Source organism: Onychostruthus taczanowskii, unplaced genomic scaffold, assembly GCF_017590055.1.
Source record: "Onychostruthus taczanowskii isolate IOZ18803 unplaced genomic scaffold, ASM1759005v1 scaffold1, whole genome shotgun sequence".
Taxonomy (NCBI): Eukaryota; Metazoa; Chordata; class Aves; order Passeriformes; family Passeridae; genus Onychostruthus; species Onychostruthus taczanowskii.
The window spans coordinates 30,765,230-30,781,973 of NW_024496525.1; the positions used below are offsets into that span (position 1 = coordinate 30,765,230).

Sequence of the window (16,744 nt, forward strand, 5' to 3'; positions counted from 1 at the left end):
TCACATTTCAGGTCTCAGAAACTTGAAAGATATTTGCAAATTACCATGCTTTTGTGTACCTTATGCAGATATTTTAAAAGAAAAAAATATTCATTTATTTATTCAACATTTTGCTTACAGCATTTTACTATGCATGCTGTGTATTAGACTTGCTTACACTGATCTGTTATGAACAGTAGCTCTGCACACAGCTGTAAAAGGAAGAAAAAACAAGAATACAAAAACTTCAAGGCTTAGGAATGCAAAGACTTTATTTTGACCAAGAAAATGTACCGTCATTGACCAAAGTCAATGTATTCTCAAAGACCAAATCTAATTCTTCTTGTGGTAATGCTGTAATTTCCACAAAGTTCTTCCAGTTGGCAAAAGAAAAACAGGCATCATGACTAACACAGCAACATTTTCACAGGACTATACATGGACTGCTTGAATATTTCTACTGCTATTTCTACTGCTTCTCAGCTCATCTCTATTTCAGAAGCAGAAAACCAACCAGCTTTCACTGCTTCCAACATAGCTCTGAATAGCCATGTGAAAAGGAATGACATCACCTCACCTCTTCTGTTGTTTAAAAACTCTTATCTAGAAAGGATTCACCTACAGCAGCTTTAAGAAGCTGCTGACTAAACCAAAACCAGGTTGGAATAGCGCATCAAGCACAGCAACATTATAAAAAGCCTTAAGTCTTGAGGAGGGAAGAGGGAAATGTAGTATCACCCTGCACCTTACCAGTAAAGAAGTTCCAAGTGAGGGGCAGGGAAATACTGCTTCTCCAGTAACACAGGAACAGGGAATTCACATTTACACGGACATCAGCCTGCAGGTACATAGCTCAGCCCTTCACCCCTCAGAGAGTGAAGCTCCACTCACCAGGTCACACAGTAGTTGACAGCACCTTGTATACACCTGCACAGCCATGTGACAAACACATAGCTCTGAAAAAACGTACCCACTGCAAGAAAGACATGGGAATCTGGCCCTGGACACAGCTGGGAAAAGCACAGCACTAAGAAGCAGCTTGTGAAGCAGAATATCCAGAGCTACATAACAATCCCAGTGTCTCCTGGCCTACAGACACCTCCCACAGAAACTGCTCATGCTGCGGGGGAAGGATGAGCAAGACAAGAAAGTCTCAAACCAAACACACGAGGTTCCTTGGCACATATGAAACTGTTCAACTGACCTTCTGTAATGGCCTTAAATGTAAACAGCCTTGCTCCTCTTTTCATCACAGTTAAAAGTCATTGTAAAAACCTCTTTCCATACACTTAATTGGGTCATTACCCTGATCCAGCTGAAGGCACACTGTAAGTCAAACAGCGCATTAAAAGCTTTGAGAAACTGTAAGATGCTGACATTACCCACTACACTTTTCAAACTGTTCCACAGAGAACGTAGTGACTCAGGAAATGCCCACACCTTCACTGCAGGGACAGGGACAGAGCAGCACCAAGGTTACCTGCTGCAGGGGAGAGGTTACCCGCTGCAGAGGAATGAACCTACGCTCTGCAGCAGATGCAATTTGCAGGTGTAGCTCTCTGAGCCTCAATGTAGCAACATTCAAATCTCTTAACACCACAACACTAGAACTGCCCAGCCATTTGAGTACAAACACAGTGCACAAATCAGAACCCAGGCAGGCATCTACTGCACTTTATCTACGGCCATCACTGTCCAAAAGCATTGCAGGATATCACAAGTTTGGAGCGTGCTCAAGTGCTGAGGAGCGATGGAAGCCTGGCATCATGGAGAGCAGGCACGGCTGAGGAGCTGTGTAAATGTTAGAACAAAGTGGCAAACGAAACAGGCCTGGAAAAAGAAGAAAGGAAAAGAAGAAAGGATGCCAAATCTGTAGGACTTATTTAGCAATTCCCCAGTCACTAACTATATTAGTGCTATTTATTTTCAACTGAAAAGACTGCTTTAAAAAGGCCAATTTAAACTTTCTGGAGGAAGATAATTGTCTTCTGTGGAAGAGAAAGTATAGTTCATAAAAAGAAAGCTGACTCATCTTTTCACATTAAGTGGTTATCAAGTTATGGCACCAGCAAACACACTGTTCTTTAGTTATAAGGGTGACAGTGGGACAGCTTCTCATGTCAGCAGAAAAAATCATTGAACCACACAGCAAATTAGGTAATTCTCCATGAATTTTATCGCTGGAAAGAAATCTTAGGACTGCTGAAGATATATCACATTACATTACAGTCCCAGTATTTTGGGACTGTAATGTCAATATTTATATTGACAGAATTTTTGCCTGACTAGACCTGACTCCTCAACCAATTCAAATAATTAGGATTTTTTTTAAAAGAAAACAAACAGAAAAGCATAACGCAAACTTCAATGATATTTGAAATGAAACACAAAAGCACAAATAAAATTATGCCCTGATAAACTCAGTGCTATTATATGGAAGAATACTGTTACAATATTGGAAAAGATCCTTTCTTCCATAAAATACCTCAGCATTTCCTTGAGTTACGTTTCTTTTACTTTCCTCATCAGGTGGCAGCATTTCTAAGTTTACTTTTGTCATGTAATGCTTTGTCGCCTTCTGAGACGTTCCAGTAGAGTTGTTTTTTCTTACTTTTGTATTAATTCTTCCTTCTCTGGCATACCTCAAATTCAGTTACAATAACCACACTGACCACTCTGTGAGATCAAACAGAGGCCTCTTATACTGCAGTTGTGCAAAACATGCAAGATGTCTGGTTTTAAATATGATGGTTTTTATCCTACATACCGATCCACCACATCTACTAACGTCAGGAAAAAACATTCAGCTGGTGTTCAGAGGTATTCCAAAGGACATAGATTTGTACACTGCTACTTTAAGAACAAAAGCATTGTTTCTATCTTCAGAGTTTAAAAGTTTAGTGGCTGAACAAGTGCTCATGTTATGCACAGACTAGGATTTAATATTGGTTTTCACTCTCCATTTCTAAGCCTAATGCAATTTACACTGTATTAGAAGTTTAAAAAAAAAAAAAGTATGCTAAGAATAATGAAAGGAAAAAATGTACAAGCAGAGGTATGATAAAACACGTTCTCAAGAAGAGTTAATAACCTATAATATTCCAGGCCTGGAAGACCTAACAGCTATGACAGACACAGGAAACCATGAATGTCAAGGAGAACATGAACAGAGAACAATAATTTGCCATTTCTCATAACACAGACATTGAAAAGCATCAAATAAAAAAAAAAAAAAGATAAGAAGATTAAGGAAGTATTATTGTCACAAAAAAGTTCTGGAACTCAGCCACAGGTTGCTGTGGCCACCTAAGTATTCAGAGTGTATTAAATACAGACATGCTTAATACCTGAGTAACACACACTGCACTGTGGGCCTCAGTGACTACGGACCCCTGAGTGAGAGGGGTGGGCTGGGAACTCCCTGAACCCTCAGCCTCTGGAAATTGTGAGAATTCAGCTTTGCTCCGTTCTTGGATGTTTTTCCTACATCTCTCTACCTGGCCAAAGGGGTGGGACATGGGCTAACCAATCCACACACCTTTGGCCCAGAACTACCACGTTTAATACCTGTGTCAAACTAAGGAAATGAAAACTTATTCCCAATTCGCATCTCATAATGCCAGGCTGGAATGCAGAATCGGGGGGGGCAAATGCTCAACAATCACAAAGTAGTCCAGTAGACATTTAGGTGATTCTGTTTTATTAAGTCTTAAAAATGTGACAAGAAAAAATTGCAGGTGCAAGGGTTCCCCCAGCACTGCAACTCCCCTTCCATCTGATTTGATTAGCATCACCATGACTTCTCATGCTCAAGACTGAGGCAACAGGAAAACTGCAATAAAGCTCAAGTATGTTTCCTCAAGGATTTCAGAAGGCCTAATGAATCCTAGGGCTTTCACTTCAACCAACTTTCACCGTATTTATGTAAAAAAAAAAAAAGTATGACAAGTGGGGCTAAGGCATAACTGAGATCCATCTATGGTAACTACAAGGCAAAACACCCCACCACATTTGTATTGATTCTGCCATGCATTTCCTTGCCATGTTTTGTGTCTCAAAGCTCTGTTTCACTTGTAGTGCAAGAAAAAAATAAAATAAAATAAAATAAAATAAAATAAAATAAAATAAAATAAAATAAAGACCCAATATAGCTAAAGAAGCTTTCTAGACTTCAGCAAGAGTTAGTATTTTGCTTCTTGAATTGTTTTATAGGAGTATTTTCCTATGTTTTGATCTTCAAAACTCACTCACTGACATTTAGGGCTGCACTGTGCAAAGCCATCCCAGGCCAAGTTCCACCTTTCCCAGTGTTCCAATGAAATCTACAGGGTGCAAATCTGAGCCAAATCATCCTCTACAGACAAGAAAGAACTTCCCAGCACTGTACTGTGCCCTCTGAGTGACATATCAGCATTAGTAAGCAGCATCAAGTTACAAATTTTATTTTATGTAAATGTAAGTATGGTGCAATAAAGTGCAGAAATCATTTAAATATAAGACTGGCTTTCCAGAAAACAATTAAGACAGCTAACAAATATTTCTTAGAAATCATGCTGGCATTAATTTCAAAGCAAAGACAAAAATACTCACTAGGACACTATTCATGCTCATGGCACCTTAAACTTTCAGGTAAAACTTATCTTTAAGGACTGGACTTACAGGAAATAAGGTGAAACTGCACAATGTTCTCAGCTGAAAAGAAGAGGAACACAGACATATAGGCGATAATACTTGTGCAAACAGCTCATAATGGCAGGTAGTTAAGAAAAAAGGCAAACTGAATCTGGAAATCACAAGCAGATAGACACCACTGGGGATGGGTAAACATTACTGCCGTACAACACAAACTTCACGGGAAACCACACACAGCCACACCTCAGAAAAATAAACTTCATCTGGAGCAGGTGTGACAGAGGACAGTTGAGGTGATCAAGAAATTAAAGAGCCTCTCATGCTAGCTTGGGAATAGAAAGAGCCTTACCTGCTAAAAAAAGAAAAACTAAAGTGTACATTATTGTTATTATATGGGGTTCTGACCAACCTGCTCTAGTAAAAGGTGTCCCTGGCACATGGCAGAGGGCTGGAAGGAGATAATCTTTAAAGCCCCTTCCAACCAAAACCATTCTATGATTCTATCTAAAAATAAAATTGGAAGGAAGGGCATCAATAAAAGTGAATGATAAAAAATCTCAATCTAACAGACAATAAAATTACATGGATAAAACAGTGTAAAATACCATGAATTAACCTTTGATGGGAACTTGGAAAGGCTTTAGACATTTGAGGAGAGATTTTAGTCAAGCCTTTCAACCGGGAGAAGAGACAAAATGTCATTTCAGATGTAAACAATTTACCCATAATGTCTTATTACCAGATTTATAATTGAATATTACATTAATTTCCTTTGGCTAAAGCTTGTTTATGCCACATTTACTCTACTGTTTCTGTCTCATGTTATTGATACCCTGCACACCAGCTACTGCAAAAACACTGCAGCAACTACTTTATCCTCCTGACACTTGCAGATAGGAAAACGTCTTTGATATAGAGCTCATTAGTTGATAGTTTTAATACTGGATCTTTGAGGAAAAACTGGTCTGGGCTGCTCTATCAGGTTTTTTCTTTACGTCTACTTTACATATAAATTTAAAAACCGGAGTGTCTTTTGATAGAGTTCATATGCCATGGTGCAGATTTCCAAAGCAAAATCAGGTTTTTTTGAGCATGCAGTGTATATCTTCATGTTGTGCAAATAAGAAATCCCTTACAAGTCCCAGCCAGAACGACTCTGCAGAAGAAGAATAAAGGCCCCAAATAGCACCTAAGCTGTTCCTCAGGACCAGGGGGTTTGCAGAGACGAATGTCTGCTCTCACAGCAGCACCACAATGAACTGTGTGTGTCTCTGGCTCCTTGCAACCTGCCTGTCTCCATAGTTACTTGGTGCTGCCACACAAACATACACGGAGCTGGGAGGACTGAGATAGAAACCAGCTCTTTTGAAGCATTTTCAAAACAAAGCAGCTTCTTTCTTCATCCATTTCCACAGCAGAAAATAGCTTGCTTTGATTTAATTTTCTTTTTTCATAAAGAGCATATTAAAGAAAAGCAGAGCTAATTAAATACTTCTTTTGCATCGTATTCTGAATGCTTTGACTCTTTGAATAGTTGAATGAAAAGTGTCATATGTGGTGTGCAATACTTTGGAATTCTGTTAATCTACAGTGTAGGAAGGTACAGTCCCTGCTGGGCACCTGACAGCAACCACCAAAGCTTCTGAATGGGTGAGACAGCCTTAATTGCAGTGCATAGGCTCCTGTACCCCAGGTTAATTTCTAGAAGTACATCAAAACACTGAACTCAGTACCCTACAGCTGTGATTACAAGGTAGAAAGGGCACAAAGAGCTCTGCCTCTCACTGCCAGCACGGCTGACCAAGGAGAGATTAGGTTTTACACATTCACTTCTGACTCCCACTGCAACCTCAGCCAGCATCTCCCTCATTAGAAGCCACATCAGTGATAAGAACCTGTGGTACACAGGGGATCAGCCTCATTCTCTCTCAGCCATTATTTTCTTCTGGAAACACATTTTTCTGTCTGTTGATCCCAGCTGAGACTGTGACTAAGCATCCCGAGTTGAAGTGACGTATTATTACCAAACACTACACAGATCAAGTCTGTGCACAACAGCATTTACATGAGAAGGTATTTCTAATCCATCCAGAACAGTAATACTTAGGTGGGGCACATTAAGAGTTTTAGTTATTTTTGTGCTAAGCAAGACCAAGCAGTTCCACCCTTCTGCTGGAATCACAGTAAGCATTGCTCATTCAAGAAATCCTTGCTAACAAACAAGGGAAGGAAGACAATTGTTTCAGTCCCACGCTGCCAAATTTCCAGGAGGTGTCAGCCACGTTATACAATCCAAGTTCTCAAACAAGGTACATTTTGACTCATTCTTCCTTCAACAACCTCTTTGACTGGAGGGTGTTGATCTACAGCAGCATGCCTAAATGGTCTTTTACACAAAATGAGGACATGTGACCTTAAAGACATACGAGCACATTACTGAGGGCAGATGAACCTTGCAAAGAAGCACACCCAAGTGTTTAGAGCCATGTACAGTGTCCTCCTCCTATCCCTCTCAGCCTGCTTGCTCTAAGCACAAATGCTCCCAGTTCATTTGGCACATGCAGCCAAACACCAAGCACACAGAAAGCACTTCCCAGGCTGGCCTGAGTTTCCCAGGTAAGCACAATCCCACCAGGCACAGGTTCTCAGGACATCATTTCATTTCAAGTAACGGTCCATGGTGTTTCTAGATGAAAGGAATAGTCAGGCACAGTAAAACTTCAAACCACAGCTCGGCTGCTTTTTGGTTTCTTTGTTGTTTTGGTGTGGTTTTGTAAAGGTTGAAAATCTGAAAGAGTTTTGCATTCTATGCTGATATTCTTTATATCTCCTAAAGACTGTATTTTCACTTCTGTGTAATTTGCAAAAGTGATTTTCACTCTTGTGTAGTTTGTGTGTTTACTGTGTAGTTCACAAAATACTTCATGCTACACAAAATACTCTTTCTTGTCTACAAATACAGATTTCTACAGTAATTTTATTAATGGAAACCAGAATTAAGTTAACAGAAAACCATTTTACTTCTGAATTTATTTCAGGGGGTTTTTAACTTATTATTAGTTTTGTTGCTTGTGGAGGTTGTCCCTCTGTATATGAGTTACCTGCCTGTATGACCCAGAAAATGAAATACTAAAAGTAACACAGGGGCACTCATGAAAATGCTCCAGCCAGCTGGGTATATACCCAGGCAAATACAGACTAAAGATGAGGAAGAACCATGAGCACTTTATCCTCCTTTTAGCATTTCAAATTATAAGCTATTCTAACTGTCACACACTCAAATAACATGTTTTTTCTTCCTAACTATGAAACTTCTGAAAAAAATAAATTATGTTCTCAAGCCAGTGACTTCCTGAGTCAGAGCCTTACATGCTGCTGTAAGGAATATTCAGACATTCAGTTCACCCTGATTGCAAAGTAGCTGGCTTCCTTTATGTGAAAGGAGAAGTCCAGGTGGCTACAGAGGAAATCTCTAGGCTCTAAGCTAGGCTGTTTCTCCCCTAGCATAATAATAACAACAATTTAAGAAACATTTTTCTCTTGCTTTCTCAGACATGCCATGCTACAAGAACTTTCATTAAGGTGGTTTTGCACTGGGTTTTGTTCTCATGCTGCTGGAAAAAGTGTAAAGAAGCAAGCTGAGCTCTGCAAAGGAGAAAGAAGAAAGAAAAAGGTACTGACATGCCAATACAGATGTGTTCTGGTGATTATATCAATCTGCCTTAGATACTGATTTTGCAGTTGTGTTCAGAGGGATACACTCACATGTGCTCTCAATCCTCTCTTTGGTCAAATACCACGTTTTCTTCCTTGGCTTACATCTTTTCTGGCAAAAACTGACCGCTGATCCTGACTAATAACTAATATCATGTTTTTATTTTGTTTGAACTGCATTTCTTCAAAGTTACTGATTTATGCAAAAGTTCTTTGAGAAGAATAAAGCCCCTGGCACTCTCCAAAAAAATCCAAAGAAGCTAAACTGAGAAGAATGGAATGTAATTTTCATCCTTTTTGAAGTCTACCTTGTTTAGCTGTTCAGTATTTAAATTAAATTACTTCATTCTAACAGGAATCTGTTTACTTTAATTCTGAATAATTTCTTTATACATTTAAACAAATATTTTATAGGTATTCTTAAAATGGATTTTTAGCACATAAAGCCCATCAAGTAATTTCCAACACAATTCCCATGTATGTATGTAAGTATTATGAAAAAATGACTCACAGCTCCTCCATTCAGTTTTCTCAAGTGTTGTTTTATACAAGTCAGATGCCACCAGTTCCTTTCAAGAAACTACATTTCATTTTCTTATCATGGAATGTCAACTTTTACATAATTACTGTTTTATAATACCTATAAAATCTGGCAGTTATAGCAGTGTGGTATATACAAGGGTCAAAGGATTCTTTCATAACCAAAAAGCACAAAATATTGTGTGGCAAGAGGGATTAAAGTATAAAGAACTTAACATCAATGATTCCTGTATAATATAAACTGATCAAAAGTTTCAAGCTGCTGCAATTATAAATTAAAACTTTTCTAGATAAGAGATGAACAAGATGTGATATTGACAGGTAACTGACACCACTGACTCTGTGAGCACTCACAGCTCCAACAGAAGGATGAAATTAAGATACTTTCTCATTTCACTTCTGTGAAATTTCATTTCCACTGGGGGGGATGGGATGGTGAGCTGCTTTTGTAAAGTTCCATGCTTTTTCCAAATGAAAGAGTATGAAACACATTGTTGATTCTGGCACTGCAAACACTAGTAACACAAGTTTCCACTCAGCATTTGTATCTTTCATGCACCTTAAGACTTTGATCCAAAGCTAAGAAAGGTCATCCCAGCAAATATAAACTGAAGTCTCTTGAAATGCATATAAATACTTCATCTACTGTTGTACTGAGATTTCCAGCTGGTCAATTCTTTAAGTAGAGAAGAGCACCTTTTGAAAAAGAACAGAACAAGTACTATGGAAAACAAGCCTTCCTTGAATATTATACTGTGGGAAGGCATTCCCAACACCGACTCCATCTGCAAGTCACTATAAAGGGTTCCCATTTTTGATAGCCAAAGCAATCACAAGTCTAGTTCTGAAAAGATCCAGAAACCTTTTCTAATCCTGCCAAAAGACAAACTGCCAAAATGGTAATCTAAAATTCTTTAGATATCAGTGGTCACAGCCACTATAGCAAGTCATTTGGCACAGCAAGAGCAGAACAACATCAAAGCATCCTGTGCTGAGCCTTCCCATCTATATTGTATGCAGCTCAGGAATTTTGTTTCAGACTGTATCTAGCCTGATTTCCTGGACCAAACATGCTTTGAAGCCGTTAGGAGAGTCAAACCCAGTGATGGATGCTTATGCACTCCTTGGATCCAATGGGCCATTTGGTGCACACCTGGAATGGAGGTTCTGGTTAGTTTCCTCCAGAAGAAACCCAGCTCATGGAGAGTAAAATCCTCATGCACTAGGTGAGGGCATTGTCTTCAAAACTGTGCCACTGCTTTGAACCAAAACCCTAACAGAGAGACAGACAGGTACCCACTACTGTCTTGATTCTTTAGGCCTTTTATCTACTTATAAACCTTCCTCCTTAGACTTCTTTTCTGGACTAAGTTTGTAGCTCTCAGTCCTCCCTTAGACTAACCAATATTTTTTCAATTATTGCTTTTTCCTGACAAACTTTTTACAGTAACTTTTTTTCTCTAAAATTTGTGTTCCAATAATACTGAAGTGAATCACTCAAATGAAATAAGTGATTTTCATGCAGTATTTCCATTACTCTGAGAAAACACTTCCTTTTTTGTAACAAATGTTGCACTCATCAAGTTCAACATCCACTAGAAAGTGAACTTTTGTCTTACAGGGCAAGACATTATTGCTAATCTGGACATTTTATTAAAATGCTCCACTTCCTTCAGAAGCTGTGTTCATGACGATTACATGTAAACTACATGTTACTGCATCATTAGATGATGGTACACATGAAGAGATATTCTTGAAACATTAATTTCTATCTTAGGTGTCCACTTTTCTCAAAATCAGTTTCTGAAGTAGCTTAAAATTACGTGGATATAAAGTGATTACTTCACCATCTACCAAGTGCATATGCACATAGAAATCTCGTTGTTTTCTGAACCCAGGTCAAGTAGGGTCCTGGTGTTTCTCTAGCTCAGTTTCTGGTTGCCCTCTGCTACCCCTGTCCCACATTCAAACCCTAAATGAAAGAGTTTGACGTGTCCAGAGCACACCATGCTTGGAAGGAATGCCTGGCATGGCAGAGTCCTGCTCTCTGTGAGACAACAGGACATGGGGATCAGGAAGCTTCTCCTTAGCCACCAGCAGCAGAAGGTGCAGCTGAGTGCTCATGGGCTGAAGTAAGCCACTAATGGCAGTCTCTGCATCTCACTTCAGTGTGGCACTACTTCAAAAAAGTTTCCTGAAAGAAACAGAAGGGGTTTTTACTTCTAGAAATTCTCTAGTTAATAATCTTTTTTGCTGACAGCTATGAAAATCACTTTAGTTACCTGTTCTTAAATGCTGAAAAGGTTGTCTTTGAGGTCCTCCAAAAGCCTCGGGTACCCTATGCCTGCTGTCTGTGAATGCTTTTGCCAGTGGCAAGCCCTACCAGGCTTGTGTGATTGATGAGACTTTCATCAAATATATTAAGAAGTTAAGCTTCAGTCCAGGGTCCTGGGACTGGCGAGTCCTCAAAACACAAGGCGTTCCTATCATCTCAGCATGATTCAACTTGCTGTCCAAAAAACAGATCCAGCAGCCTTTGATCTTCAAAGATGACAGGGAACAGCCTTTGAGGCAGCCAAATGCGTCTTTCTGCATTACCAGATTGCTACAGAGACAGGCAGATGGGTGGAGCAGCCTCCACGCTCCTACCATAGAAGCAGCCCAGCTCTGTGTTAAATTAGAGCAGCAGCAAGCAGTACATATGGCAAGTGGGAGAAGGGATCCCAAATTCAGCTGTGCAGCTGCTAGGTGGGACCATCCTGCTCATACAGTCATCCAAGAGACATTTGTTTGGCTACACTGAAGTCAGAAAGCCAGTCACAGAAATGGCACACCTGGACACTGAATAACCTGCTTCAAAGGGACCTTGCATTAGGTATCTAGTACTTCAGTACCTATCCCACATTTGGAAGTATTTTAGCACATCTGTGTGAACCTTTTGTCCCCAGGTCAACTGTAACAAGAAATCAGATGCACAAACAATGAAAGTTTTGTTACTACAACTGAAAGTTAAAATCTCTTACCTCTCCAAATGCACCTCTTCCAATCACTTTTATAATTTCAAAGTCATCTCGATGGAGTTGCATTTCCTTTACCAATTTTGTAAATGGTTTTGCTGTTTAACAAAAAAAAAAAAAAAGTCGATTACAAAGAGAAACATCACAAGCCAGCCCATAAACTCGAGGTCAAAAGTATTCATTGCATACCCAATAGCAGATTTTCAACTATTAAAACTACAGAGGGGAAAAAAAGCTAATTACACTATTTAATTAACAATTAACATTTTTTTAGAAGTTCAATCACATGAATGATTCTGTCTTGCTGCTAGTAAGAATACAGAGCAAAGTGGTCTTTCAGAAGGATTTTCCTCCCTTTCTTCAGGGTTTTGTGAATCAGTGAGCACCACGTGAAAGGGAGAGCTCATTCATTACTGCTGAACCCTACGGACAATCTGTCCTATGCTGCAGGCACTAGATTAATTCTCTCCTAAGTGGAGTGCAGCTTTACTTTTTATTATTTCAGCTAGTACCAACTAAGGCTTTAACAACTCAGTCTCAAGAGATAGCTGTCTCTACTCAACAGCAGTGAAACCATTTCCCACAAGATCTGTGGCTAATTTAAGGTTTTTACTTTGAACTGTCTTTTCTGCTAAGCAACATTCACCAGATCTCAATCAGACCAAGTAGTGACGGGCTGTAGTCTAAAAAGATGTCCAGTGATTAACTAACTTACACTTTGTTCTGGTGGTCCCACATTTCTCAAAATATTTGGTGGATAAATTCCACTATACTTGTGGATCTATCTGTTTTCTTCTCTCCAGATCCCATTCAGAATACTTTATTTATTTCTAGCATATAACAATATGTGGATCACTATTTAGGTAGAACGTTTGTTACAAGTCACTACTCCGAAGACCAGATCAATAATGAAAAACAGTGGTGTAAGTGCAAGCAAACTGCACAAGGACGAGTTTGCACAAGCACAGCAGCAGTTTACTCTTCAAACTAAGCACAAAAAGATTGCTGCTCTTCACCTCATCACAAACACTTAGACTAAAAGGACCAAACTTTTCCAGTACATGTATTTTTTCCTATCTGCAACTGAATAAAACATCACAGAACCACTACTTGTAATTCAGCCCAGACTCCTGTTTTACCTCACCTTACATTATGATTAAGCTAGTAAGTTATAAGCCAAACAGAATTCCTACAAGAGGGGTCACTACCTTAACGGTGTATTTCAGATGCTAACAAAGAAATCAAACCTTACAACCACACAGAGACACAGAAGTCTGAACTGGAGACTGAAAACTTCATTATGAAGTCTAACCAAGAATGCCTGAAAACCATTCAGCAAAAAACCAATAACTGCGACAATAATGAAGAAACAGCTGTACTGAAGAACAGTCATGCTGCTGCTTTGTATTTAGGAGGGTGTTACTGAAAAGGCTTCCTCCAGAAGTAATACCCCTTTCACTGAGAGTTTCTTGCCTATCCACAGTATGAAATTTAAAGAATGAGACACTGCTAGACTCCCTATTTCAGCTGGGCAAAAATGCCAATCACACTTTCCTCACCACAAGGTCACTGAGACTATTACCTCAAACCCAAAATAATTTCCACTGAACCTCCCCAGCACCACCACCCCAAGCCAGTTAGAGATCTGTACCAGTCCAGTCAGACACCTGTACAAGCACAGTACAGCTGTCAGCAGTGGTATTATCAACTGTTTTGCAAAGTTCTCTCATCTCCTTCCCATCAAATGAACACAGATGGAGGAAACAGAACTGCAGACAAGAAATAAACATGCAAGTTCCCCTCTCAAGGGTTTGCTACTACAGAATGCTGATCATTAAACTAATTTTGCAGAACAACAGCTTTTGTTACTAAAATTTAAGGGGAAATGAAATCTAGTATTTATTTCTGGAGGACACTAACCCAATAATAACTTTTGTTTTAAATAAACAGCAAATTTTAGCAATAATTCTACTAAGTAAACAGACTATCAAAATTAGAGAATCACAGAGTGATTTGGGGTGGAAGGGGCCTTTAAGATCATCTAGTTCCAAGCCCTCTGCCATAGGCAAGCACACCTTCCACTACATCAGGTTGTCCAGAGTCCCATCCAACCTGGCCTTGAACACTTCCAGGGATGGAGCATCCACAACTTCTCTGGGCAATAAAATAATTGCTTTAAGTATTAGAAGCTCTGGTGCTGTAAATCAATCACAAGCAACGCTCAAAGCCAGGAGACAAACGTGGTAAGTTCAAACTGTCTTGTACACTCAAAAAACCCCAACTCCCTTATATCTTACATTTCTGCTGACTGGTGACAAAATATTATTTCATCTACAAATTTCCTCACTTGAAAGTGCATCAAACTTCATACCACTAAAACTAGAATGCAGTTTAGAAATGCATAAAGTTGTATAAGAGCAAGTCAATTTGATTAGTTTTGCATTTTAATATTAATAAACATTATGTATTGAGCAGAGCACACAAGTTTCAGTAAACAGAACAGATAGGGAAGGGCATTATTGTCATCTTTCTAGAAATTGTATCCTTGAAGAAGCAAGGATGAGCAGCCCTCATTTTCTTGACTGAGATTTTTGATAAAATCTACAAGAGTCCTAGGTTGGTCCTGCTTTTTGCAACTCAGCTGGTCAACTGAAGTACTTGTTAATAAAATCCTCGGTTTAACACATGTAAATTAAAAGAAATATTCACTCCTAGAAGGAAGTTACTGTTTTTACAAACCATTTGTGCACTTAACTAATGTTTGGTTTTAGTATTTAGTAGGTGTTGGTGTTCAGAAATACTGCAGCTTCAGTGGTCTCTGTCTTAGAAAGCACCAAACATGAACATTTGAATGGACAGAAAAATCTTTAACTTGGCAGGACTTGCCCTGAACTGGAAAAATTCTGAGTCTTTGTCAAGGCATCTAAGATGCCTTAAAAGTAAATATAACTTGAAAATAAAACTGAGTGTCAAAAGAATCTAATGATCACAGACACTACAACAGCAATTACAGATCAGAGCTCAGAGGAGACAACAGACCAGTAATTTATTTAAACTGATATATACTTTATTGGCATTTTGAAGTAGAACCCTGTTTACATCAGGATGTGACCTGCTCCATTTAAGTACTGGATTCCACAATTTCTATCTCTTAGTAAATTAAATCAAAAAATATTTCCAATTTGCATTCCTGAGGCTGCTGTTCCTCAACTGCAAATATGCTAATCAGCAGCATGCACAGAACTGGCAAAACTGAGTGAGGAGAAACTTGCACCAAAAAGCATCAGAGACAGACTGTGCTTGCCAGAACAATGCCAAGTGATTTATCACTACCTAATTGGTAAAGAGAGTTACAGCTTCTCCCTTTACATACCACTATTTGAAAAACAGGGAACTCAAACTAGTTATCTCCATATACTGGAATGAATAATTACTTTTGATCCAATACTGAAGGCAGAACTTATGATCTGGAGTTGATTTAATCCTTAATGAAAGTATTTCATCCTGGCAAACAGAAGCATTAGCTGTACTGGGGGTTTTGTTGGCAGTGATTACTGAATTTTGTTATATATACACACTGTTGTCAGGGTAACATTAGCTGCAAGTAATTGCAAGAGTTTGTTTATTCACGACTGTGAGGATGTAATAAGAATTTGGGATGGAGATTCTATGTACAGTATCTTTGTATGCACCATTGCCTTTTCTCTCAAGCTGATTTTGCATTATTGTGCTTAGTCTTGTTTGGAAGAAGGGTATTTTCTATACCGCCAGGCAAGGAAAAAAAAACAAACCCAAACAACCAATTTTCACAAGCCAAGTAATGTATGCTCTCAAGAAAATAATACAAAACAGTAACAGTTGATGTTTTGATTTGTAATGAGAAGTGAAATGCCAGCATTTATTTCCTCATTGAAAACTAGGGTACATGTGAAAGACACAATTCTCCACACACCAATTCTATTCTGATCATATTCTCCTCTTCAACTGATAGATGGGATTAGGATATTTTGTTTTGGCAAAAAGAAAACAAATTTTAATAAGTAAAAACATATATATATAATTTAAATGTTTTACTCACAGGTAAATAGATTTGTGATTTAGGTTTGAGAGCTGGTGCATCTACACTGCAGTCAATGTGTATTATGCCACCTAACAGAAAATGTTTGGAGGCAGTTTCAGAATGACTGAAAGCTGCAGGAAATGCCAGCAGAGATGATCTGACACAGCAGACTGGGCACTCTCCACTTCTACCCTAGGAATGGGTGCATGCTGGCCTCTTATGTCAAATTTCCTCTCATTTCTGAAAGCAGGTCAGGGAAGGATGCCAGTGTTGTCAACATCACCCTCAAAAAATAATAGGTCAACTCTTCCCACCTGCAATGTCGTTAAAAATGAGAAGTGTCAAGGTATGTTTTGAATTTCTATTTTCTGTTCATATTCCGGATAATTCAATTTATGTCAATAATTTACCATCTGGAATCACAAAAGCTAACACCCTTACACTGCAATGGGCAAAAGACAATCCGCTGGATTATGATCACTGCTGCTTCAGTGGTGGAGTTACCCCAGGATTCTTATTTGAGGACTCATCCAAATTTTGCTAGGCAGTACAAATTTCCAGAAATTCACAAAAATCACTTAACTGAAGCTGCCAAATGTTCAAGAACACCTGATGTTTTGTATCACTGGCAGCTCCAAGTTTTAAATAAATGTGACAACAGCAAGGAAATAATACAGACTCACAATTCAGGTTGGAAGGGCCTAGCTGGTCTCTAATCCAATCTCCTGCTCAAATCACAGTCAATATTGATTTCAGACCAGGTTACTCATGGTTCTGCCTGGTCAGGTTTCAAAAGCTTCCA

The 16,744-nt window shown here is 38.9% G+C and overlaps 1 protein-coding gene across 11 annotated transcripts in view; it reads right to left on the minus strand.

The window, feature by feature from the left end:
• CDC42BPB (CDC42 binding protein kinase beta) overlaps nt 1-16,744 on the minus strand; it is a 91,462-nt gene that overhangs the window by 50,842 nt on the left and 23,876 nt on the right. For all 11 annotated transcript variants that reach the window (XR_005952260.1, XM_041399258.1, XM_041399176.1 and 8 more), the window contains exon 2: nt 11,889-11,980. Coding sequence is in view for 10 of the 11 variants with exons in the window: in XM_041399258.1 (XP_041255192.1) it covers nt 11,889-11,980 (92 nt within the window). In the remaining variant the exon portion in view is untranslated. The remainder of the gene's footprint in view (nt 1-11,888; nt 11,981-16,744) is intronic.